We start from the raw sequence: 27,195 nt of genomic DNA on the forward strand, positions 1-27,195 counted from the left end.
GTTTCTCAGGAGGGCCTCAGGAAAATTTTTTATAAAGGAAAGTCACTAATGAAGGGGTCACCAGCATGTTTGAGAAGTTAAGAAGTGGCTGTCTCTGTGGGTGGAGGCTGATGGAAGAGGATGTTTAAGAACTGGTTTCCCTGGTAGTGGTGGGGATAATAGGATCCTAGCATTTGGCCCTGATAGCAGAGGCCAAATGGCAACACTTAACTCTCAGAAGCAGGGTGGGTGAATTTCCATAAGGGCAGCATAGTCAAAGTGGGGGTGGCTAATGGGACGTGGGTGGTCTTAGGGACCATATAGATGGACAGTCAAGTAGGGTATTGATTTACATATAACTAAGAGTGACCAAGAATGGTTGAACAGAAGGCTGAGGTCAGTAACTTCAATGAAAAGTCACAATTCCTTGCCTAGTTTATACACCTGAGACAGTTCTCAGACTCAATCTATCAATTGAATGCACAATTTACTTAGTTAACCATACACTAGGGAAAGAAGACTACCCAAATTTTTTGAGTTGGAAAACCAGGGATACGGGGTCTGAGTTGACACTGATACCAGGGACCCAGAGCACCATCACGGTACCTCCCATTCCTGCATCCCACCCCCCCCACCTCACCCCAATTACAGTAGGAAAATATAGGGTCAGATAATAAATGGAGTGCTTGCCCAGGTCTGTCTCACAGTGGGTCCAAAAATCCACTTTACGGTCATTTATCCAGTTTCCCTAGGTAATCAGAATGGACATATTTGGCAGTTGGCAGAGAGCCCAAGTAGAAGTCCCCGAAACTGCACTCGCACCTGTGCCAAAATAGTAAATAAAAAGTAATATTGCATTCTGGGGGAAATGGCAGCAATTCGTTACACTCTTAAAAACTTCAAAGGATGCAGGGGTGTTGGTCCCCATCATATCCTCATTTAGTTTCACCATTCTGGTCCTTGCAAACATTGGGTGGGATGTAGTGGACTACAATGGACTGCTGTAAACTCAAGCAATTAGTAGTCCTGATTGTAATCCTGTGATGGATGTATTTTCTTTTTTTCTTACTTTTTTTTTTTTTGCATTGTAACTTCATAATATGATTTTATACATTTATTCTGAGAAATAGAATAGAAAAGCAGCCACTGGCAAGTAGGAGCTGTTCTGGCCCTTACAACTAGGTCTCGATATTTTTCTGTTGAACACAACCAATTTTACATCAGACAAGTTTCATCTCTGGCCTGTGTAGATAATGAGACTCTTCATCTGCAAACATATGTTGAGCCCACACTCAGTCTGAGAAAACATCAGCCCTCTTTCCTGGTGTCAGGACTTAAGGACGCTCAAGTTCTTGATGTCTCATCACAGAAAGAATTCAGTGAGAGACAAAGTGATAGGTAAGACGTGGATTTATTTAGAGAAACACACTCCACAGACAGAGTGTGGGCCATCTCAGAAGGCCAGAGGCCAGATGTATTTTCTTTACTGGAGAGTGACACAGCCTCTGGTATATTATGTGGCTATTAATATGTACCATCTGGCCTTTTTTACAGAAAGTTTCCTGATCTAGTGAATATATTCTTTCAATACTAATCAGGAAGAAGTATCAGAAGCAGTTGGAGTCGCAAGTGATGGGCAACAGTATACATTCACAGTTCTTTTTTTTAAAATATTTTATTATTTTTATTTATTTATTTGGTTGCACCAGGTCTTAGTTGTGGCAGGCGGGCTCCTTAGTTGTGGCTTGCCGGCTCCTTAGTTGTGGCATGCGAACTCTTAGTTGCGGCATGCATGCGAGATCTAGTTCCCTGACCAGGGATCAAACCCGGGCCCCCTGCATTGGGAGCTTGGAGTCTTAACCACTGCGCCACCAGGGAAGTCCCTGTGTTCACAGTTTTGACCTAGAGCTATGTTAAGTTTTCTCTCTTTCACAGTATAGTCCAAAAGGACCTGGATATTCTGTAGAATATCACATTTGTTTGCTTTATTAAGCTTATGCTACTCAAGTATTAAGGATATGCTAATCAGATCTGAGGAACAAGCAGTGTCAAGTATTCTGGATTCCTTGGTGAGACACATACACTCCAGAGGGTGAGAGAGAAATTCTTCAAAAGATGCAGGGCCCTGCCATGTTGGTTAGGTTTTTAGGTGTCCAGTGATCTGTAGCATTCTGGGACATCCTCTCTAGTAAAGATAAGTTATTGTATCTTGTGTCTTTTACCATAAGAAAGTAGCACAATACCTTGGTAGGCATATTCCAGTTTTGGAGGCAGCATATTTTTGAACCTGGGAATGCAAGAAAGGCCTCTACAGCAGGTCCAGCCTATGATGCAAGCAGTCCTGCTGCTTGGGCCATAAGACCCGGAAAATTCCATGGTACTAGAGGTATCTGTGGTAGGAAAATACGTGTGTGGATTCTCTGGCAATCCACAGTAGGAGAGTTCCAGCACAGACCTCTCGGGTTCTGGAGTAAGTTGATGCTTCCTGCAGTAGAGAAAGTTTCACCATTGCAAAGCATCTCCTGGCATACTGTTAGGTCCTGATAGAGATTCAGTGACTAACCACAAAATATCAAGTGACTATGTGACCAGTTGCCCATATAAACAGCCTGTTATTGTCAGATGTGCCAAATCATAAGATTGGGTGGATACAATAGCAATATATATTACAATGGAAATTGTACAGTTTGGAAGAAGCCCAAGCAGATTTGGCACAAGTAAGTTAAATTGAACAAAGGGCCCCGGGCCTCCATATTACCTACATCTGTTGCACTAATACTTTTCTCTTAGCTCATGCCTATGGCAACATAAGAATTCCTTCAACCATTTGACAGAGGAGGAAAAAATCCAGGTCTGGTTTGTGGATGCTTTGGCTTGATCATGTTAGGGCAAGCCAAGTATGGACTACTGCTTCTCAACTGCCTTTTCCTGAGTGGTCCTGAAAGACAGTGATGAGGGGAAATTCTCTCAATGAGTAGGGCTTTAGGCAATTTACTTGACCATCCGCTTTGGAGAGAGAAGTGGCCGGAGGCAAGGATATACATGAACTCACAGTCAGTGAGCTGGTTGGTCAGAGGCCCAGAAGGAGCAAGATAGGAAAATGGGGTCTGGTGAAGAGCATTTGGGTGGATTTATGACAGTGGGACTTATGAAAGTATTCACCAGAAGGGTGCTAAATAATAACTATGGATAGGATAATTTAGTTAGGACAATTTCAGCTATCCCAGTTCTTGCACAGTGTGTTTATAAATAGAATCACCACAGTGGCAGAGATGGAGGCTGTTTTTTTGGCCTATTAACATGGACTCTTCTCTTACCCAAGGCTGACTTAGCTCTGCTATTTCTAAATGTCCATCTTGTCAGCATCACAGAGCAATGCTGATCCCCTGGTTAATTACCACTACTCAAGGAGAACAGCCTGCCATTTGGTGGCAAGTTGATTACATCAAACCTTTTCCATTCTGGAAAAGACAACAGTTTATTCTGATCAGGACTGATATATATTTTGCTTTGCTTATAAGTGCCTGAGCCAGTACTACCATCCAAGGACTCAAAGATGTTTGATTTACCAGCACTGGGTCCTACATAATAATGCCTTGGAACAAGGTACCCACTTAATGGCAAAGCAGGTACAGCAACAGGCACATGACAGTGGGATCCACTGTTCCTACCAAACACCTTATCACCCAGAAGCCTCTGACCTGGTACAGCAGTGAGATGGTCTTTTGAAGGTGCATTTGTGGAGTGCTGTCCTTCACAATACAGTATAAACCTATATGACCATAATAGGGTGCTTTATCCCCAAGAGGTAGAATTCATGGGCTCTGCAACCAAGGGGTGGAAATAGGAGTGACCCTATTCAACATCACTTCCAGTGATCCACTTGAGGAATTTGTATTTCCTAGGAGTCCCTGCAACTTTAAATTCTGTGGGTCTGGAGGTCCTGTTTCTCAGAGTGGGGATGCTTCTACCAGGCACAGCATAAGAATCTCAATAAACTTAAAGGTATGGCTGTCATCTGGTCACTCTGGGCTCCTAATGTCAGCAAACTATCAGGCAAAGAAAGAAGTTGCCATACTGTCTGGGAGAATTAACTCTGTTATGAGGAGGTAGGATTGCTGCTACATTATGAATGCAAGGAGGAAAGTGTTTGATGCATATGTGATCCCTGGGTTATCTTTTGGTCCTACTGTACTCACTTTTAACTGTGAATAAGTAAACAGTTATGGCCTGATAGGGCATGATCTCCAGGGGCCCAGAACCCCGAGGAATGAAGGTCTGGATCACCCCATTAGGTAAGCCGTCTAGACTAACAGAAGTTGTAGTCAAGAGGGAGATGAATCTGGAGTGGGTGGCATAGAATGAAGATGATGAATATCATTTGCAGTTTCTGGACCAACTGCAGCAACTTGTGTTTCCAGAAATTGTGACTAACTTGACTGCTGGAGAAACTGCCTAGAGAGAGTGAACTTAATGTACAAAGCAAATGGATCTGAGCGGTGCTAGAGGTGAACTGTAGTAGACATTGTTGGTACCCTGTCCAGATCCCCTTCACCAGGAAGTGAGTGTCGGCTGCTAATAGCTCACTGCTGCATTTTCTTGAGAATCACCCTCTGCCAACAGGACCAACTTCTGGAAACTCCTGGAAGGTTGTGCCTTCCCAGGGATAACACCACAGCCAATGGAATGACGTCAGTTTCTGCAACAAAGTCAGATGGGATTCTGATAGGGATTGCATTGTCAGTGATGATATGTAATCAGTAATTGTGTTATCAGCAAATGGTACTGGGGTACAAAATTCCTTCTTGCTTTCCTCAAGGTGGGACAAATGTGCCATTTATGTGCCAAGAGTTCCCAGTGGAGGCTAAACTTACCTGCTGAACCCATATCTTTGCCTAACTTGTCCCCTCTCCTATCTTGCTTCCCTCACTCCATTCCTGCTTTTACTTGAGAGCACTCCCTCAGTAAACCACTTGCACAGAATTCCTTTCTTGGACTCTGCTTCTAGGGAATCCAACCTAAGACAGGAGAATAGTGGTGGCAACTAAGAGATTTGAGTTTGACAGAAGGTAGAGCAAAGAGCAAAGGTGAGTTCAATTTGGGAATGTTAAGGTGCCATTGGCTGGAACAGAAGGGAACATCCTCAACCTGATAAAGTGCAACTACAAAAAATCTACAGCTAACATCATACTTAAAGATCAGGAACAATACAAGGATATCAGCTCTTCTAGTCAACATTATGCCAGAGGTTTTGGCCAGGACAATTAGGCAAGAAAAAGAAATAAAAGACATTGCGATTGGAAAGGGAAAAAAAAATGAAACTGTATTTGCAGATGGCATGATATAGGAAATCCTAAGGAAGCCACTAAAAAGCTATTAGAACTAATGAGTTCAGCGAGGTTGCAGGACTTAAGTTCAATATACAGAAATCAATTATATTCCTATGCATTTGCAGTGAACAATCCAAAAGTGAGACTAAGAAAACGTCCATTCACAAAAGCATCAAAAAGAATACTTGGGGGAGGGGACTTCCCTCGTGGTCCAGTGGGTAAGACTCCACACTCCCAATGCAGGGGGCCCGGGTTCAATCACTGGTCAGGGAACTAGATCCCACACGCGTGCCACAACAAAACGTTCGCATGCTGTAACAAAGAGTTCACGTGCCACAACTAATGATCCCGCATGCCACAAGGAAGATCCCACGCGCCGCAACTAAGACCCGGCGCAGCCAAAATAAATTAATTAATTAATTTTTTTTTTTTTTAAATGGAATACTTGGGAGAGGGGGAGAATAGGAATACATTTAACAAAAGAAGGGCAAAACTATACTGTTAAAACTACAAAACATTGTTGAAATAAGGAAGATATAAATAAATGGAAAAACACCCCATGTTCATGGAGCACAAGACTTACCATTGTTAAAATGTCCATACATGTCTTCCTCGACTTACGATGGGATTACGTCCTGATAAACCCATCATAAATTGAAAATATCTTAAGCCAATACATTTAATACGCTTAACCTACCAAACATTATAGCTTAGCCTAGTCTACTTTAAACATGCTAAGAATACTTACATTAGCCTGCAGTTGGGCAAAACCAGCTCACACAAAGCCTGTTTTATAATAAGGTGTTGAATATCTCATGTAATTTATTGAATACTGTACTGAAGTGAAAAAGAATGGTTGCAAGTGTATTGGTTGTTTACCCTCGTGATCGCGTGGCCGACTGGGAGCTGTGGCTCACTGCTGCTGCCCAGTGTCATGAGAGAGGATCATACCGCTAACCCAGGAAAAGATCAAAAGTCAAAATACAGTTTTTACTAAATGTTTAACACATACACACCACCATAAAGTAAAACAATTGTAAGTCAAACCATTGTCAGTTGGGGACTGTCTGTACTCCCTATCTCCATACTCAATGCAATCCTTATCAGAACCCCAACTGAATTCTTTGTGGAAATTGACTAGCTAATCCTAAAATTCATATGGAATCACAGTGGACTCAGGATAAGAAAATAATCCTGAAAAAAGCAATGGTAATCAAAACAATGTGGTGATGGCACATAGCTAGAATAGACATAGATACCAGTGGAGTATAATTAAGAGTCCAGAAATAAACCCATACATCTATGGTCAACTGAGTTTTTACAAAGGTGCCAAAACCATCCAATGAGGAAAGAATATTCTTTTCAACAATTGTGCTGGGACAACTAGATAGCCACATGGAAAAGAATGAGTTCAATCCTTACTTCACACCATAGGCAAAAACTAACTCAAAATAATTTAAACACCTAAAAGTAATAACTAAAACCATAAAGATCTTAGAATAACACATAGGGGTAAAGCCTTCATAATTCTGGATTTGGCTAAGAATGATTAGATAGGACACCAAAAGCATGAGCAACAAAAGAAAAAAATAAATAAATTGGACCCCATCAAAATTAAAAAGTTTGTGCTTCAAAGGACACCATCAAAAAATTGCAAAGAGGGCTTCCCTGGTGGCGCAGTGGTTGAGAATCTGCTTGCCAATGCAGGGGACACGGGTTCGAGCCCTGGTCTGGGAAGATCCCACGTGCCGCGAAGCAACTAGGCCCGTGAGCCACAATTACTGAGCCTGCGCGTCTGGAGCCTGTGCTCCCCAACAAGAGAGGCCGCGATAATGAGAGGCCCACGCGCCGCGATGAAGAGTGGCCCCCACTTGCCACGACTAGAGAAAGCCCTCGCACAGAAACGAAGACCCAACACAGCCATAAATAAATAAATAAAATAAACCCAAAAGTTTAAAAAAAAAAATTGCAAAGACAACCCACAGAATGGGACAAAATATTTGCAAATCATGTAACTGATAAAGGATTTGTATCTAGAATATGTACTCTTATAACTCCATAATAAAAAGACAAATAACCCAATTTAAAAATGAGCAAAGGATTTGAATAGACATTTCTCCAAAGAAGACAAAAACGTCCAATAAACACATGAAAAGATGCTTGACATTGGTAGTCATCAGGGAAGTGCAAATCAAAACCACAGTGAGATATCGCTTCACACCCATTAGGATGTCTAGAGTCAAAAACTTAAAAAACATTGGCAAAGATGGGGAGAAACTAGAACCTTTATACACTGCTGGTGAATGTAAAATGGTACAACTGCTTTGAAAAGCAGTCTGTCAGTTCCTCAAGTGATTAAACATAGAGTTAACCATATGACCCAGCAATTTCATTCCTAAGTATATACCCAAGAGAAATGAAATGAAACTTATGTCCACGCAGAAACTTATACATAAACATTTATAGCAGCATTTTTCATAATAGCCGAAAGGCAGAAACAACCCTAACGTCCATCAACAGATAAACGGATGAACACATACAATGGAATAATATTTGTCTATGAAAAAGAATGAAGTACTGATACATGCTGCAAAATGGATGAACTTCAAAAGCATGCTAAGTGAAATAAGCCGGTCACAAAAGGCCACATACTATATGATTCCATTCATATGAAATTCCAGAATAGGGAGATCCATAGAGACAAAGTAGATTAGTAGTTTCTTAGGGCTGGTGAGGGATGGGAAAATGGGGTGGGGGGTGATACCTAAAAGGGACTGTGTTTCTTTTTGAGGCGATGAAAATGATTGAAAATTGACTGTGGTGATGGTTGCACATATCTGCGAATGTACCAAAAGCCATTCAATTGAACACTTTAAATGGATGAATTGTATGGTATGTGAATTTCATCTCAATAAAGCTGTTTTTTATTTATTTTTTAATTTTATTTATTTATTTTTGGCTGCGTTGGGTCTTCGTTGCTGCGCATGGGCTTTCTCTAGTTGTGGCGAGTGGGGGCTACTCTTCCTTGCGGTGCACATGTTTCTCATTGCGGATTGCGGTGGCTTCTCTTGTTGCAGAGTACAGTTTCTAGGCGCACGGGCTTCAGTAGTTGTGGCACGCAGGCTCAGTAGTTGTGGCGCATGGGCTTAGTTGCTCCACAGCATGTGGCATCTTCCTGGACCAGGGATCGAACCCGTGTCCCCTGCATTGGCAGGTGGATTCTTAACCACTGCGCCACCAGGGAAGTCCCCCAAAGCTGTTTTTTAAAAAGTGCCATTGGCTATCAGGTATGTCAGTCTAAAGCTTGAAGGAGAATCCTGATTTGGAAATAAAGGCGTAGGAGTCATCATTATATGGATAGTAGTTTGGACTGTAAGAATGGATAAGATCACTTTGGAAAAAAATGTAGAATGAAGAGGAAGAGAATCTCATGAAATAAATGGTCAGAGAGATATAAATAGAACTATGGAATGTAGTGTCACAGAAATCAGTGGGATTGAATATCTAGAAGGGGTAATGATTATCACAACCTCAAACGCAATAGGAAAGCCCAAAATAAGAAAAAGAAGATTTGGTAATAGCAATTGATTTGGTGGTAATAGCAATGGTGCCTATCAAAGCAGTGAGCACAGAAACCACACCACAGAGGGGGAGTCTTTTATCTCCATAGCTCCACTTTAGTCCCTCTTGTCAAGATCTTAAATAATCTCCATGTTTCCAAATCCAGTGGTCAATTTTCAGTCATCTTAGCCTCAAACTCTTAAACAGGAAGGACAGTTTATAGTGCCCTTCTTGAAACATTTAAAAATTTTGTCTTCTAAGATCTCTTGTTCTCTTGGTTTTTAAATTCTATTTCCTTGTTGCTCCTTTTAAATAAATTTTGTCGGGTTTTCTGTCTGAACCCTACTAGTTGGTGTGCCTCAGGATTAGAGGGCTCAGTCTATAGAGTGCTTCTCTTTTCTTCCACATTAACTAAGTGAATGTTCCCCATCTAGTGCTTATCTATGCCATTTATACCTTAATAGCTCCCCAGTTTATACCACCAATTGTCTCTTTTCCTATGAGTTTCAGATTCATATTTCAATTGTTTACTCAGTAGCTCCATTTGGAAATCTAATAGGCATCTCCAGTTTAACCTGTTTAAGATAGAACTGGACATTTTCCCCCAAAATATTCTCCTTTTGAACCCCCGCCCCCACCCTGAGCTCTATGTCAGTAAATGGCATTACTATTTGTCCTGTTGCTTAAGTCAAAAAACCTGAGATATCTCGACTCTTTCTCTTGTACCCCATATTCAATCTATTAGCAAATCACCTCTGCCACCTTCAAAGTACATCCTGAATCCGACCACTTCCTACCACTTCAACTGCAGCAGTAGTCTTGCAGGTCTTCTGCAATAGCTTCCTAACTGGTCTTTCAGCTTCTATTTTGCCTCCCTGCCGGTAGTTCTCAAAGAATCAACCAGAATGAATCTCTTCATTTATAAATCAGATCATGTCACTCTTACTCAAAGCCCTCCATGGCTTTCTAGTACTCTTAGGATAAAATCCAAAGTCCCCTTCTTGGTCTATAACTCCGTAAGTGAGCTGGCTCCCATTGTGTTTCTCCAAACTAATTTCCTACCTGCTCTTTTGCCACATTAGCTTTCTTGCTGTTCTTTGAATACACCATACACTCAACCTTCAAGTCTTTTTACCTTACTGTTTCCTCTACCTGGAAGATTCTTTCCCTAGTGTGTATGACTTACTCTCTCACTTCAAATCTCTATTTAAATGTCACCTCAGCAGAGGGGCCTTCCCTGAACCCCGTATGTAGAAGAGCACACCTACTCAGGTAACCCACTTTTACCCTGCTTTATTTTCCTTTACAATACTCTTCGTAATTTAATATTGTCTGTGTGCCCCTCTCCTCCCCCTACACTCCCAACCCTTGCGCTAATAAATAAGTTCCATGAATGCAGGAATCTTGGTTTGTTTTATTCACTGCTGCAGCCTCAGTACCTAGAAGAGGGCCTTACACGTAGCAGGAATCCAATAGTTGTTGATGGAGTAAATGAAAGAATGAATAGAATGGTAGGGCACTAGATAGTTAACTTTGTGTCCTAGCCCTCCTAGGCGTTGGGGTTAAAAAGATGAAAAAAGACATAGCCCCTGCCCTTATAGAGCTTATATTCTAATAGTATTGTTAGATGACAAATATATAATTATAGGTAAAAAATGGTATGAAAAAATGCAGAGTGAGAGAACAGAGGAAGATGGTAGTGTACAATTTTAGTTGCAATAGTTAAGAGCCGTGTCTCTGAGGAAGTAGCATTTGGGTAGATATCTGATTAAGTGGACAGAACAAGTCTAGTAAAGATATGGTAGATGAACATTTCAATAAGAGGGAACAAGTGCAAAAGCCCTGGGGCTTCCATGCTTTGGTTGGAGTGACAACAAGAAGGCCAAAAGGGCTAGAGCAGTGCTAGGTAGTATGGGAGAAAATGAAATCAGAGAAATAGGTGCCACATCATGTAGGGCCTTCCTTGGAGGCCCTTTTGATCATTTTGATTTTTATTGTGTGATGGGAAGCTTTTGGAGGTTTTGAGCGGGCAATAATATGACCTGGCTTACATTTTAAAAGGTCACTGTGGCTGCCTTTATTTAACTAGCAGGGCAATAATGGAAGTACACAAACCAGCTAGGCGTCTATTGCAATAGTCTAGGTAATATATAATGACTTATAATAGGATGGTAGCGGTAGAGGAGGTGACAAGGAGCCTTTCACCCTGGCCTACTGGTTAGAAACCCCCTGGCCTGGCAGCTGGGAGTAACCTTTTCAGGGGCCTTCTGCACTCTTCCTTCAGGTGTCAGAACGAGGCAGAGTGTACATACCCCGTCCAATTCTTGGGCAACTTGCACACACTACCCCCCTTCAGAGAAAGAACCTCCTGAACAGCTTAGCTGCACCTCAGGCTTCTGAATCCCTTATTCAAAAATGGGAAAATGGAGGTCTCGGGGGTAAATGGCTCTCGTGGGTATAGAAACCACTTAACAAGGTCAACCCCAAAGGAAATGGGGTTTTCAGAAGAAACCTTCTGGAGAGAACTGCTTGTTCTCAGTATAAAAAAACAGGGCAAAAATGGAGGTCGCCCAGGAGGTTGCCTACCAGCCTGTTAGAAATGAAGCTGATTTCTACCACAATTCCGGGAGACGTCTAATTCGTATTTCTTTACAGCATCAAAGTCAGCCGCCCGGAACACTGCGAAAACAACTTTGCCTCCTCAGTATTGCGCACGCGCCCCTCGCTCCATTTTCCGCTGGTCTTAAGCCCCGCCCCCTATGCGTCCTTCGAGGAGGGCTGGGAGCGGAGAGCTCGCGCGACCGCTCTTCCCCCAGTCTTCTCCAGCACATCGTCGCAAACGGGGCCGGAAAGCGTGGCGGCGCAGGCGCAAGCGCAGAGAGCGGAGGCGGTGGTGGTGGCGGCCGCTGGCCAGTGTAAGATGGCGGCGGCGGTGGTGGCGGCAGTGGACAGGGCGGCTGGGCGTGGAACAGTCGGAGCAGCCTCTGGCAGAAGGATGACCCAAGACAGGAAGCGGGCTGCTGAGCCTCGCCGGCTCCCGTGCTTGTAACTGCCCCAACCGGACACCCCCCCCTTGACCTACCCGGTCCGTGTCTCGTTCCGGCTTGGCCTGCCCCCCTCTCCCCTGGCCCACTCCTCTTCAAGATAGGTTTGACTCCTTTCCCAAGCTCCCAGGGCTCAGGGCTTCTTCCCCTGACCTGAGTCACCGCCGGGAGGATTGGCTGCCTTTCCCTCAGGTCAGCCCCAGGGTTGCCCCCAGAAGCCTGCCCCGCAATCTACAGGGACGTCTTGCCTCGTCGGGTGACCCATTTGTGTGCGCTTTTCCCCCCTTTAGATTGGGGACGTGGCTCCCCCTGCGTTTCCCCGTCACCTCAGGACCACCGCGCAGTGTGCCCCCTCCCCCATCCCGAGTTCTCGGGCCCAGCACCTTGTACGGAAGGCCGAGGTCCAAGATTACCCCGCAGTCAGTTGTTGCTGTCTGTTCCTGTACCTTTTGTAATGTAATTCTCGTAGCCTGCCTCCCCTCACCCCTAAATCGTTCAGGACACCGTAGAACGGTCCCATTTGGTCCCTGTTAGTTGGAAAGCATCTGGTGGCTTGAGTTTCTGACTCATATGATTGTTGCTGGAGTCTCTGTAAACAAACCGGCATTAGCGCTATCACGTTCTCTCCGGGATTTCCCCGCTGCTCTGTGGCTTCTTGTTGAGAGGTTTGGTTAGGGGTTAGCGTTGAAAAGATTCAGGTTTTCCTTTTAAATGACTTCTACGTTTTAGTGGAGCTGGGAGATTACTTGCCTGGTTCCTTTAATTTCTGTAACTGTAAGTTATTTGTTCAGTAGTCTTTAGATAAATTACGGTGGTTCTAAATAGTTCTGAGGAGGTCTAAAAAATACTAACGTATTCATAAATATTTTTTATTATGTTTAGTAGAAGAGACACCTTTGCCATTTAAACTTTTAACTTTTCTCAGTCCTTCAGTGAATCAACAGACCTATTTTCTCAGGAGCTCAGCCTGGCCCTACTTCAGTGATAAAGGAGGAAAGGTGAGTAGGAGTTGAAGGCATTTAAATTCCTGAGTGCAAGACAGACCCTACCCTGGTGCTCAAGTGCTGACCACTAGTCATAAAATTCCTACCACAGTTTCCCAGAGAGTTGGGTATTGTTCTTGGCTTTGTTCCAGCTCTGGTTAAATTACTTTTACAAGTTTAATTGGCTCTGCGCCTCTTGACTTTCTGTCGTAAACTATTGCTGTATATTTTCACATGACTACAGTTAAGCCTAGAAGTGAATGTATCTCCCTCTTTCTTTATTCATTTGCCTTGTGTTTTGCCTTTGTGCGGATCGTGTTTCTTACACTGTTAAAAGCTGGGAACTAGTTTGCCTGAGTTCTGTTTAGCTTTTTGTCAAGTCAAGTCTCTTTGCCTCTCAGGACTTTAAATTGTCATTTCTTGCTATGGAGGATATTTAGCCGCTTTTAACTAAAAGCTAGTGAGTGATGAGTGGTGCTGCCTTTAGTTGGTGACTGAGTCCAATCCACCTCAGAATTCCAACTTTTCAGGACACAGTGATAAATTTTTGGTAAAAAAAAGTAGTGGTGCTCTTTCATGTCTGGTCTGAAGAATTCTTGGTTAGCAGAGGAATCATCCTGTGCATTCAGCAGCGTGGGCCCGTCCCACAGAGGGAGTTAGGACATACTTGTAAACGTAATTTTTGTAAGGGTGTTAGATTTCTGGTAGCAGAGAATAGTGCTGTGGTTGAGTTTCATAGGCTGTGACGGAAGAGCTGAGTGGCTCTGGAAGGTAGGCCTGGCTGATTCTTAATATCTTTATGATTTGTAGTAGGAAGAGGTTGAGTGTGACATTGGTGAGTTTTATTCCACACGGCTCATTATGAACTAGAATAAGATTATTATTGGTAGTATGTATGTGTATCAATAAGATAAAAAGGAGAAAATACAGTCTTTAGAACTGGGTAGGTCTGGGTTTAAATACTGTACTAAGATTTATTAGCCATGTGACCTTGGGTAAGTTACTTAAACTTTTCTGAGTCTTAATTTCCACATGTGTAAAAGTGGGATAATACTGCTTACGTCCTAGGGTCATTGTCAGTATTGTATGAGGAAGCTTATATAAAGGTCTTACATTATGCCTAGCCCAAGATGGACACTAAAAAAGTATTTTCTCTTTTCTTTGCACATCATTGATATAGCTTTGAATAAGTTACATGTTAGTTTACACTTCTTTGCATTTTGCTTTTGAACACGTTTTTCTGGTTAATTTTTCAGATTCATTTTTTTAAAATTAATTTTTATTTTTGTCTGCGTTGGGTCTTTGTCGCTGTGTGCGGGCTTTCTTTAGTTGTGTTGAGCGGGGGCTACTCTTTGTTGTGGTGCACGGGCTTCTCATTGCAGTGGCTTCTCTTGTTGCGGAGCATGGGCTCTAGGTGCGCGGGCTTCAGTAGTTGTGGCGCACGGGCTTAGTTGCTCCGCGGGATTTGGGATCTTCCCGGACCAGGGATCTGCTTAACCACTGCGCCACCAGGGAAACCCTTCAGATTCATTTTTAATTGGTCTGCTTAGATGTGTTCTTTGTAGGTGCCCACCTAGGGTTGTCTTCTGAACATGATTCAGTTTAGTCTGGTGGGAGTTCCAGACCAGAGGACAGCAGGAGTATTAGATGTTGATGTATGTATATTTCTAAATGCATTCTTAAATTAAACATCAATAAGTTTCCTTTGTTCTTTGCTCCTGCCTCTTGGTCTTTCTTTTAGCTCACCTAATCAGAGTTGACCTAAGTATTGTAACTCCTTTCCTTCCAGCTTTCAATGTTGTTCACCACCTCAGCTCTAGCTACCTCTTATGCCTTTTCCTTTTTGCCATAGAAGGAATACATTTTTTTTTTCCAAGTTGTTGGGCTCTGCAGTGGTCCTCATCAATAGTTAATCAAAGAACTAGACCATGAAAAGGTCTCCTTTCTTTCTGAAGTAAATCTGGGCTAGGGAGTTAGGAATGCAGAGTTTTTTATTTCATCTCCCCAGCTGGACCATCTTAATAATACGACAGCACAGATAAAAAGTTTTTAACCTCTTGTTGGTTTTTCTTTCACATCTTTTTGAGGGAGGTAAGGGCACATGAAAATTAAGAAAGTGTTGATAACATTGCTATGAAAGCAACTGTGTTCATTCAGGCCAGTGATCAACTTAGAGTTGACCAACTTTCATTACCACCATCTAGGGTCTAAATTCTCTCTGTTCAAAGGTAAAGACTCTTGGGGTGGAGGGTAGTGAGGTGCATTTTATTATTTGTGTTATTTATGAGGTCTAGAGTTCTGTGTTCAGCAGGGCGAGAGTGGGTGTGGGAGGAGAAAAGGCAATATGTTGAAAGAGGCATAACTTTGACTGTTCCTTATTACTGTATGTGCTGGGAAGAACCCACTCCCACCATCACCACTACCAAGAAGGGCTTCACATTTTATGCTCCAGGTTGACACCTGTGTATACAGTGAATCAATATTTTTAGTCTGTAGACCACAACTGTAAAATTCTTATATTTCTGAAGATATTTTATATTTCAGGGTGTTGCATAAGAATTGTTGCACCTTACTAAGAAGTATTACCTACCGTGGCTGCAGTGGGAGGCTAGGTATGCTTATGACCTTAGTTCCCACCACCAGCCTGACAGGGCATTTTATTCAGCAGCCTGTTAAATGTATAAGAATCAGTCTCAGTGCTATCTATGATCCTTAGTTTTGACTAGGATCAACCTAAGACAGAAGCTTGTCTTCAGAGAAAGCTAAAAGAAATGTTTTTTTGTTGCCAGTTTAAAACAATACTGGCATTTCAAAAGCAAACGGACTCCAGTAGAAGACATTTTATAGAAGTATGCCCTGTTGTGGGAGACTGAGATCTTCAGAGTTTCATGGTCTAGGTCCTGTATTCTATCAGGTGAGTTACAGGCTTTAAAAATCATGAAGTGACGGGTTGACCTTTGTTTTCAGTAGATAGATTTATTTCTGGATTATTTCTGCTGTAGAAAAGTTATTCTAAACATGTCTAGGAAGTGTCCAGATTATAAAAGACAGAATTATCCAAACAGAGCTTTTTATTGCATCACATTGGTGTTAAAGTTAGTTTTTAAGATTGAATTAGTTTTTTTTGTTTTAAAGCAGATTATCAGTGAGCCAAGATAATCTGTTATTTACTCTCAGCCATTGGGAACCCAGGCAACTGAAAGAATTGAATCAGCAACAGTCATGGACGTAGTGACTATGTATATCTTAGTTCCAGAGCCAAATGCTGGTGATTTTAGATTAGCTTTACAGTAATATTGAAAACTGTTCATCTTTCATTTTTGTGAGTATACCCAAGAAACTTTATCACTGTTAAAATTGGTCAGAAAAAGGGGCTACCTCTTCTTATTTACTGATTCAGTTATTTTTGGAGTGAGAAGAAAGTCCTTGAAAGGTCTTTAAAAATTAGAGTGTGATGCGTTTTATGAATTGGTCACTTCTTTATAGCAGTCTTTATCTCTACCTCTACAGGACGTAGTTTCTGGGCCAGAAGCCCAGTTTCTCAAGTACTGCCTTAACCCAAGGAATGTGTATGCCAAAGATAAACTAATGAATTAAGGCTGCCCTGAGTTTGCAAATAGGGCATGGTGAATGATTAATTTGACAAAGATGGCATCTTATTAATGAAACGTAGTGTGTCTAAATAGATTGGGTTATTGCAAAAGTTTTCATTATTGTATCTGAGAGGTTAGATATTTGCTCTTATTCTCTGAGGATACTATTTAAGGAGGTCTGGGCAAGTTCTAATGTGAAGCATCCATGCTTGCCTCACATGTCTTTTTTTTTGTTGTTGTTAGCCATCTGGAAAGCTATTATAGGATTTACCTCTAGTGGTAGCCAAGAGGCTATATTCCTCTGGTGCACTTTAAGCATTGCCACATTATCAGGTATGTTTTTAACCTTACTTAGGACCCACATTATTTATACTCTGTCCTCTAGTCTCGTGCAGATAGGAGGGCACTTCTTGATGTTTTAGCCTCTCTTTCTTTATTGTTTTATCGTAAGTTGTACCCTTTCATCTCTGTAGTGTCCTTTCAGACAATTTAAGAAAAATTTGAAATGTGAATGGCAAAAACTGGTAATGGGGACTGGATTCTGATGTAAATATAAATCATTTCATAGTGGGAACACAATGAAATTTCCTAAGAAATGGGTTTTCCTTAAAATGATTTAAATTGAGATGAATGTGCTTAAATGTTATTATAAAACATTCCTTAGCTCTGTTGCTGGAGATAGCACTTAGTGCATTCCTAACATACTCTGAAATACTGTTAGTAGAATTAAAGCCAATAAACTATAAACACAGGGCATTTGGTACTACCAACAGGGAGAGAAGGCATTCATCCAGTGGAGGAACAGAGTTCCTTGTTTGTAGTATAGTTGATGTAGGACTTCTTACCTTCCTCATCATCATTTGTGATGGTTGCTTTGAAGTTCTCATCTTGGCTATCTTCTGAACCTTAGAAAGGGAGAAGACTTAAAGAGACTTATGCTGTGGGCTCCTGGGTATATTGCTTTACCCCAGTTCATAGAACACGAATGTACTCAAAAGAAGGTATTAACAGAGTTCTCTGAATTCTTTAAAAGGCCAGTGAGAGTAGGTAAGCAGATTTCATAGACTTGGAACTGTGTGTTGATTTGTGTACAATGTTTGGAGGATCATTGTTGAGTGGTGAAGAAGCCCAGGCTTCTCTAGGAAATGCAGTCTGGAATCAGAGATGAGAAGCTAGAAAAATAATATAAATGCCTACCACGTACAGACAGCCAGTTGCAAATGTTGTGTTTAATCCTCTAAACCAGCTCCTTCAGGGTAATGATATTGTCCCATTTTACAAAAGAAACAAACTCAAGGGTAGATGGTCGAAGTACAGTTCAAACCGGGGTCTGACGGACACCGAAGCCCTTTTCTTTCCATTATACCATATGCTGTCTTTAAAAACCAGGGCTCTTCAATGCCAAGTGCTGAAGCAAATTGAGCTGAAAGGTAGAGTTCAGTACTTTTTTTTAAAAAATTAATTAATTTATTGTTTATTTTTGGCTGTGTTGGGTGTTCATTGCTGCGCGTGGGCTTTCTCTAGTTGGGGCGAGCGGGGGCTACTCTTCGTTGCGGTCCGCAGGCTTCTCACTGCGGTGGCTTCTCTTGTTGCGGAGCACGGGCTCTAGGCACGCAGGCTTCAGTAGTTGTGGCATACGGGCTCAGTTGTTGTGGCGCACGGGCTTAGTTGCTCCGCGGCATGTGGGATCTTCCTGGACCGGGGCTCAAACCCGTGTCCCCTGCATTGGCAGGCAGATTCTTAACCACTCTGCCACCAGGGAAGTCCATCAGTATTTCTTATAAAAGTGTATTTAAAGTATAAAAGGTCTGTCCAAATGACAATATGAATGAACACATTTTTGAATTGTTTAAACATGGGTCTCAGGTTATGATTAATTGGTAGCCTAATAAGTTTTTTATGGGAATAATTTTAATGGACTTAACTGAAGAGATAGCTGAATCCTTTTATTTTATGATACTTGAATAGGGAGAAAACCAGCATTCTCACTCAATTCCTGAGGTAATTCCATGGAAAAGCAGTTCTGAGTCTTACAGCCTTTTATCAGTTTGCACCTTTCTGTACTCTGTAGCGTTTGAAACAAGAACCATCCCCACTTTCTTGAAACCTTTTCATCTCTTGACTTACAAGTCATTTAAAACTGTTACTCTTTCAACTTCCCTGGGCATTTCTCTCCCTCTTTTTTCAAAGGGTAGGTATTCCCCAAGATTTTTTTCCTTTCTTGAGTCCTTAATTTATTTGTTTTGTTTTTTTAGTGAGGTATAATTTACAAGGGATTTTATTTTGAAGCTTATCTATACAAATAATTCTCAAGCCTGTATCTCTGGCCCTAATTTATTTCTCAGGTTTCAGACATACATTGATTTTCCACTTACTTTCCTGACATGTCAACTTGGATTTTAAACGTAATCAAATTCCTCTCTTCCGCCACATGCCAGTCTCTCATTTATGGCACTTGATTTCCTCTGGGCACCCAGACTCAAACTTGTCTTTTTTATTTTTTGAGCTTTGTTACTGCTCATTGAGCCAAATTCTATCAATTCTGCCTCTACAGTGTTTCACACGTTGACCCCATTCTTTTTAATTTTCTCTGCCATCAGCCTAAGACAGGGTCTCATTGCTTCTTAACTTTGGCAACTGTCCATTTCAGTCCATCTTATTATCCTTAAAATCTTCCTGATGACACACACACACACCTTCTACTATACTTCACACACACACAGACACACACACACACACACACACACACACACACACCACCTTCTACTGTACTTCTTAACTAATGAACTATACCCCAGCATCTAGCCAAGCCAGACTACCCATGTATTTTGTTGAACATAATCAGGTTTTTCATCTTCCATGTCTTTTCTCATCGTGGTCCTGATGGAATAGCTTCCTCAGTTCTACCCATTGAAATCCTCTCCTTCCTTCAAAGTCCAGTTTAAAAGCTAATTTCTCCATGGAAGCTTTTCCTTTCTCCCTGACTAAACATAATCCTTTACTCTGTTGAACTACAACAAACATTCTGTTTATCTTTTCTTTTCCTTTTCCTTTTTTGGCTACGCCACTCGGCTTGCAGTATCTTAGCTCCCTGACCAGGGATTGAACCCGGGCCATGGCAGTGAAAGAGCTGAGTCCTAACCACTGGACTGCTAGGAAATTCGTTTTTTTTTTTTTTTTTTTTTTTAAATGGTACTGGCACTTGTGTCTCTTGTATCATAGTTGTATACCTGTTTTTCCTAGTTGCTTATTGGCTACAAAAGGTATTATGACTGCCTTATTTATATTTGTAGATCCTGTATTGCCTTGTACATTGTTGTATTACTAGCATGTCTCAGTACAAATGGGCCACTGGGTGGTGCCAGAGGCCTATAATTTAGATAAAAAAGAGAGGCTAGAGCTGCTATACAGTTGGGTTACCCAGTGCTGTTACATCTTCTGCAAGATAGGAATAGAGATTAATTTCCCTGATCCAGAAACGTTTATAGTTTCTGCTCCTCTGTCCCGTTTACCAGAGGAGACAGTGTAGTATATTTAACTCCTCCGAGTACTTTAATAGAGAGTAGCCCAGAACTAAAGGCCTGCCCCCCTGTAAACATGTTTATATAGTATGAGTTTCAGTTTCCTTGGGGTCATCCTTTGAATTCAGTGTCTGAAGTTCTCTGTCTGATTAATAAACACTGTACTATTAGAGTGGGGCTGGCAGCAGGAGTTGGGAAAGTTGGCTTGGAGAAGTGTTTATTGTGAAGTAGAAAAACAGTAAGGTAAGGAGAATGAATTTAAATTGAGCCATTTCAGCTTGAAAGCAAAAACTGGGGATGGAGAAAATAGGACTGGTTGATTCCAGATGGACTGTGGGACCTAAGACTGAAAAGCAAATTTGTACTTTGGATGGAGATCAACCCTGAACAGCTGTTCAGTCATGAGTGGTGTGGGACATCTGTCCTCCCAAGAGGAACCAGGGATGTGTGGCTCTCAGATATGTCTTACTAATAATTGAAGTAGTTTCTGCCATCACATTTCACTTTAAGAGGAAATTCTGAAACCTTGTCTCATTTAAACATGGGTGTCTGTGTAAGAGAGTCGGGCACTTCAGTTGCAGAATGAGACATGCCAAACGAGACAGCTGGACTGACCCAGCTGGACTGACCCAAGAGAATGCTGAGATTATGTAACTCAAGGGAACTCACTGAGCATGAGTTCAGGTCTTAGTAAAGGGATCAAGGACAGTAATATTATTTACAAGTTGATGTTTCCATTGAACCTGAGGTAAGGTAGAGTTATCAGACCAGTTTCCATAGACCCTAGAGTCCAAAGGAGTTAAAATGAACTTGAGAGAAATTTTAAAGATAAAAATAAAAAGCATATGTATACAAATTAGTAGTACAACCGTTAGAACTACTTTGGACCACTTTAAGCTTCTGGTATTCTTAGTTGTCACCTAGACAGTAGGGTTGAAGACTTCTTACGAGTTCAGGATTCATCTTGCCTTTAATGTGGTTCTGATAAGGCAGCTTTGTTTGCAGCAAAAATTCTTCCACATTTTAATTTTCAAGCAAGAAGACCGGACATTTTGCTCTCATTTATTGTGGCCTATTGGCCAGTGTTAGCTAACTTCTGTTAATAATCGCAGGCTTGAGAATCTAGTATTTTTAATTGTTGGGTTGTATCTGTCATTTAACACTTTGCATGATTCTCTCCCCCCCGCCCCCCCCCCCTCATTCTCTTTTCTGGCCAGATAGATTGATTGATTGATAATTTACATACAGTAAAATTTTCCTTTTGTTTCACTGACCCATTCTATGGGTTCTAACAAATGCATAGTCATGTAACACCACTGTGATGGAGGCATAGAACATTTTCATCATTCCAGAAAGTTTTCTCATGACTGTTTGTAGTTAGTTCCTTTTCCCCAAATCCCAGCAATGACTTATTTGCTCTCTGTCCCTATAGTTTATCTTTTCTGGAATGTCCTACAAATGGAGTCATACTATGTAGCTGTTTGAGTCTTGCTTCTTTCACTTAGCATAACACATTTGAGATCCATTCATGTTGCTGTATATGTCAGTAGTTCATTGTGTGATGGACCACAATTTTTTTATACATGACCTGGCTGAAAACCACTTGTTTTTAGTTTTTGATGGATCTAAGTAAAGCCACTAAAACATTTACATTTAGATTTTTAGGTGGATATATAGTTTCATTTTTCTTGAGTACATACCTGGGTAGGATTCCTGGGTTGTATGGTAAGTGTATGTTTAACTTTATAAAAAAAAAAAACAACTGCTGAACTGTTTTTCAAAGTGACTAACTACCATTTTACCTTTCTCTGAGCAGTGTGTGAGACATTAGTTGCTCTACTGCTTGTTAGCACTTGATAAAGTAAACTTTTATTATTATTATTTAAAAAATTTTAACTATTCTAATAGGTGTGTAGAGGATTCTCATTGTGGTTTTAATTTGTATTTTGCTAATGACTAATAATGTTGATCATATTTTTCAAGTGATTGTTATTTAGTTGTGAGAGATTTTAAATATATTCTGATTGCTGTCAAATATGTCTTTTGCAGATATTTTCTTCTAGTTCATTGCTTATCTTTTCGTTTTTTTAAGTGTCTCTTGAAGACTAGATTTTTAATTTTGGTATGTCCAGTTAATTAATTGTTTCTTTCATGGTTTGTGCTTTTTTGCATTCTATCTTAAGAAATACTTGCCATGGGGACTTCACTGGTGGTCCAGTGGTTAAGACTCTGTACTTCCAGTGCAGGGGGTATGTGTTCGTTTCCTGGTCGGGGGACTTAAGATCCCACATGCCTCACGGTGCGGCCAAAAAAAAAGAAGTACTTGCCTAACCTGATGTCACAAAGATTATCTATTTTGTTTTTCTTCTGGAAGTTGTATTGTTTTAGCTTTTACATTTAGGTCTGTGATCCATTTTGAGTTAGTTACTTTTTGTATATTGTACAATGTCCAAGTCGAGTTTCTTTTTTTTAAATTTGGATGTCCTGTTGTTCTAGTATACCTGGTTTCTTGTATAAATCTTTCATCAATATTAGGATAAGAAAGCAACCCCATTGGTTTTAAACAGGAGATGTTTGGTGCCTCTTCCACAAAGTACTCTTACATCCTGTTTTAACTCCCCCTCTGCTTGATTTTTAGTTAATATTTTATCATGTATTTGGTTTAAAATTTAAGGCCTTTTTCTTATTAAGACAGGAGAAATCTAGGTCACTGGAATTTCTTAGGTAGAAATTAAAATGACACCTGGGTCTTTTTTCCCCATCCCCCAATAGTTTACTCTTTAACCTTCACTTTGGCAGGGGTTATGGTTATTTTTAGAGTACAGGCAGTAGAGCTAATCTAATTAAACTCCCCCAGCTACCTGGGGCAGTGAGCTCATCAGCTCTTCCAGGCTCAGTTTGGTTTGCTCTGGACTGGATTTTACATGGAAATTGATCAAGGTAAAAACAGTGGATTTGTTGGGAATGGAGTGCATTAAAGAGTGAAGAAGGTAATTTAAGTTTGGGTCAGATATGGTCCCTACCTCAAATTATAAAATAAGGTTGTATTCTTTGGTGATGGAAGAAATTCTAGAGTGACTCCTATGCTTAATTAAGACCTAGGGCACAGTCATAGAACCTTAGCCTGCTTTAATTTGGGCACTTACTCTAATTTCTACCCCAGAATTGAGATGGTTTTAAGTTTCTTCATTTTGACAGACATGTATACGATCACAACTCATCCCCAAAGTAATTGTATTTTATCACTGTCATCGAAGTTTCTTGGCTTTTAGAGAAGTGGTCCCCCAGAATGGGAATGTATGTACTCCAGGGGGTATGGAAGATGATCCAGTGGTGTATAGGGAGGGAATGTTGAAATTTTAAGTTTTTTCTGGAAAAATCAAGCTTAATATTTAATGTGAATTGATTAAATGTGGGTTCATGAAACTATCAAAGTTTTCACTGATAGAAGTTCATAATCAGCTTTGAGATCACTGCTCTAAGAGTGTCCTTCTTCAGAAGTTTTAACATATAATTTTGCTTAACTGTACCATCTCTGGAATTACTAATACTGTTTTACAAAAGAAGAAAATGAAGCCTAGAGAAGATTAAGCAGCACATCCAAGGTCACATCACAAAGTTTGTTAATAACTTAGCTAGTACTAGAACCCTGGACTTCCAATTTTCAGCCTAGGACTAATTATACTAAACTCTGTGGCCCCTAAAATATGACTTTTAGAAGCTCTCTGCCTATCAGCTCAGTGATTAAACAGAGTTGACATAAGCATTCACAGGTTTTGTTCTGTTTCTGAATTTAGGAATAAATTCTGCGAACTTTTTTCCTCAAAGAAAAGATCGCTTCTTGCAAGAACCTTAAACCAATTTCCCAGAAGATGAGCTTTACAACCTCTGGGTATAGGTTTAACCTCATGGTTCTCCTTTTCTGAGAAGAGGTTCTCAGAGCTAGGTAAGCATTAGGCATTTGGTGCCTCCTGCCCAGCAAATGTGTTTTCTAGAGCCACTGTGAGTCTAAAGTTCAGGCAGTCTGGGCTTCTGTAGAAGTTGATGAGATTCAGTTTTGAGAAAGGGTCTCTGGAGCTGCTCAGTACTTCTTCTCTAGGAGTGGATAACAGTGAGATGGGAAGTATGGTGTGGTTGACAGTTTTGATTCTGGAGGTGAGAAAACATCAATTCTGTTCTCAGTTGACCATAAAGTATGCCTATGACCTTAGTTTTTAATCTTAAAGTAGTACAGTTGTTTTCCCTGCTTCATAGAACTTTTGCAATTAATGTAATTAATTTAAGCCCTAGGTGAGGAAGAAGATATTGCTGAGCTACTAAAGAATATAAACAGGGACTACTGAGAGGAAAAAAACAAGTGTTGTGTGAGGAATGCTGTACAAAAATACATCACTGAAGTAGGAGGAGGAAAACAGCCTGCTCTGCAAACAGCTCTTCACTGTTTTTCTTTATGTGGCTTCACAGATCTGTTTTTTGTTGGCATTGTCTTTCATCATCACCCTTCCAGGTGTCCCTCCCTCAAATTCAGCCTCAGTCCTCCTCTTGCATTATTTCTACTCCCCCGCCGTGGCCTAATGTGAGCAAGCTTTGGGCAGCTGTCTCTTGGCAGAGGACACTTTTTAAAATTTTTTTTTGAAGCAACTTGGATTTTTGTAGAGGAGAGAAGGGGGTAAAGATAAGGATGGGGCTGCTTCTGGGATAATTGTTATGGGAATGAAAGGGCTGTTGAAAGATTAGAGGCCAGTGTGCCTGGGTACAAGGACTGGAGTCATAATCATACTTTGTCTTTTCAGTGCCTTTTGTCCAAGGCACTGAAAGGGCTTAACAGAATTCTGGTCTGAATAATATTATTCTTTGCTCTTTGGAATTTGCTTGAGGTGGGAGTGAGGCCCTGAAAAAATAATGACTGTATTATAGTGGTATAAAAGGAGTAAAGCTAGGTACCCTGACTCCTAGTTAGGGCTTTGCTAAACAGACAAACCTGGTGAAAGTTCTTGGAACTAGGTGAAATAGTGTTTGCCATTTTATGAAATGGACTGAGATGGTTTTAATGGAAGTGTTGCACTTTCTTCTCCAGCCTTGCACTTGATGACTGACTTACTAGTCATAAAAGGGAAGAAAAAACCTTTTAGGTTCTTTTTTAGGGGTAGGATACTCCTGAGTTCTAATTTGACTCTGCTTCTTATAATCCTTAGTTAATATCTGTGCCTGTATGTTTGAAGCTAGGCATCTGAATGACCATAAAGCTCAGGCTGTTATCCCAAGAGCTCAATTTCTTCTATCTCTGCTGTTTTGTGTGTGAAATGATATTCAGAGTCTGACCTTCCTCTTCATGTTGTGAAGACAAGTGTTTCATAGAGTTTGTGGATACATACGACGATTATTTACAACAGAAGGTTTTTGCTTTAGAGGGTAGTGCTGAAGCTAGCTTTTTGTATTGAGTTAAGACTCTCTGCTTGCTTGCAATACATGTCACTTGATATAGACCTGCTGTTCCAGGATTTATTTCAGTTCCTTCTTTCCCATCTGAAAAATCACTGCCAGTTACTCAGTGAGAAGAGATGGCAGTTAGCCTCCCAAAGATATGTTACTTTATGGAATTTAGACATGGGGGGATAATATCTGGCATAATTTTCAGCAGCTGAGAAGCCCTGCTGAGCACACACAAAAAAATCAATTTTGTAAAAATGACAAAGGCTGTACATTGTTAAATCTCCTGGTGCCTTTTATCATCTTTCCCAGATTGTTTCCTAATTGTTTCATTTTCTTACTCTCCTCAATCCAGGCTGGCTGCAGTAAACGTCATTCAAGATGTCCAGCAAAGGGAGCAGCACAGATGGCAAAACAGACTTAGCTAATGGTAAGGGGCCATAATGAAGGTGAAGCTATTTTTGCTATCGACTGAGGTTCTCCTCCTCCCGCAAAGAGAGTGGAGACCTGGATTTTAGCGGAGGGAAGGAAATCTTTCCTAAGAGTGAACTCTTCCTGTGTTGTTTTGAGTGTAGGAAACTACACAGGAAACACCTTGGACTACCTGGTACTTTTGCTCCTTCAGCTTTTATCTGATTGTTTTCAGAAGATCAATAATAGAGTTGTCCCTCTAAGAGGTCAAATGGTTTGGAATTTTGTAAGGGTGGACAAAACCTAGGAGATGCTGTTAATAAAGGAGAAAAAGAAGATCCAATTGGTGGTGGAACCAAGGGAGTTGTTGGGAAGGCAAGGCTCCCCAGTTATAAGGAGAGGTCTCTTTTCATGGTAGATCATAGTTCAGTAGAGATATTAGATAAGAGATGAAGTTATAAATAGATGCAATTGGGGCTTTTTTCTTTCTTTTTCTTTTCTTTTATTCTCTTTCTTCCTTTTTTTCCTTTCCTTCCTTTCCTTTCTTTCCTTCCTTTCTTTCTTTCTTTCTTTCCCTCCCTCCCTCCCTCCCTGCTTCCTTTCCTTCCTTCCACCAGTGCTGCCAAGTATTAAATCACTGGGTCTACGGCAGATTTGAAGGCAGAATATCATGATTCTGGTAGAGTATAGCTACTACCTGGGTTATTTGACCAGTGCATCCACTCTGAGCCAACTTCCAACTAGAGGAGGTCCTTCAAATGGATATAATTGGACAGCACAGTGTTCAGCATTCCTCAGCACCTTGTAGGTTAAGATTATCGTCTAAATTCTAGTTGACGACTTTGGTAGAGCAATGAAGTGAGTAAGGGAGAGCGAGACTTTCAGCATGCTGTTTTACTGCCCCTTTGTTCTTTTCTTACCACTGGTGTTCATTTATCTTCTGTAAAGGAGAGTGATTCAGATTTTTCACTGGGCTTAGTTGAAAGGCACAGGATTCTAGAGGGGTTGGAGGTATACAATTGATTTGGAGTTTGGCCATTAGCTAGATCAGGGATTGGCAAATTATGGCCTGCAGGCTAAATCCACAGGCCTGCGGGCTGCTGTTTTTGTAGTTTACTGGAACTCAGTCATGCTGCATTTATTTACATAGTGTTTATGGTTACTTTTGTGCTACAGCAGTGGAGTTGAGTAGTTGTGCCATACATCCATATGGGCCAAAGTTTAGAAGCCTAAACTTTTTTTTTTTTTTTAATTAATTAATTAATTTATTTATGGCTGGGTTGGGTCTTCGTTTCTGTGCGAGGGCTTTCTCTAGTTGCGGCAAGTGGGGGCCACTCTTCATC

General features: G+C 41.0%; 1 protein-coding gene across 9 annotated transcripts in view; it reads left to right on the top strand.

The window, feature by feature from the left end:
- The first annotated feature begins 11,636 nt into the window (after nucleotides 1-11,636).
- DCAF8 (DDB1 and CUL4 associated factor 8) overlaps nucleotides 11,637-27,195 on the top strand; it is a 43,219-nt gene continuing 27,660 nt past the window's right edge. The window contains exons 1-4 of one of the 9 annotated variants that reach the window (XM_082470595.1): nucleotides 11,637-11,785; nucleotides 12,840-12,912; nucleotides 23,809-23,957; nucleotides 25,797-25,871. In XM_082470595.1, the coding sequence (XP_082326721.1) occupies nucleotides 25,823-25,871 (49 nt within the window). In that variant the 5' untranslated portion in view covers nucleotides 11,637-11,785; nucleotides 12,840-12,912; nucleotides 23,809-23,957; nucleotides 25,797-25,822. The other 8 variants (XM_082470593.1, XM_082470596.1, XM_082470592.1 and 5 more) reach the window with 8 other exon arrangements.

Source organism: Balaenoptera physalus (genome assembly GCF_965194825.1).
Source record: "Balaenoptera physalus genome assembly, chromosome: 1".
Classification (NCBI taxonomy): domain Eukaryota; kingdom Metazoa; phylum Chordata; class Mammalia; order Artiodactyla; family Balaenopteridae; genus Balaenoptera; species Balaenoptera physalus.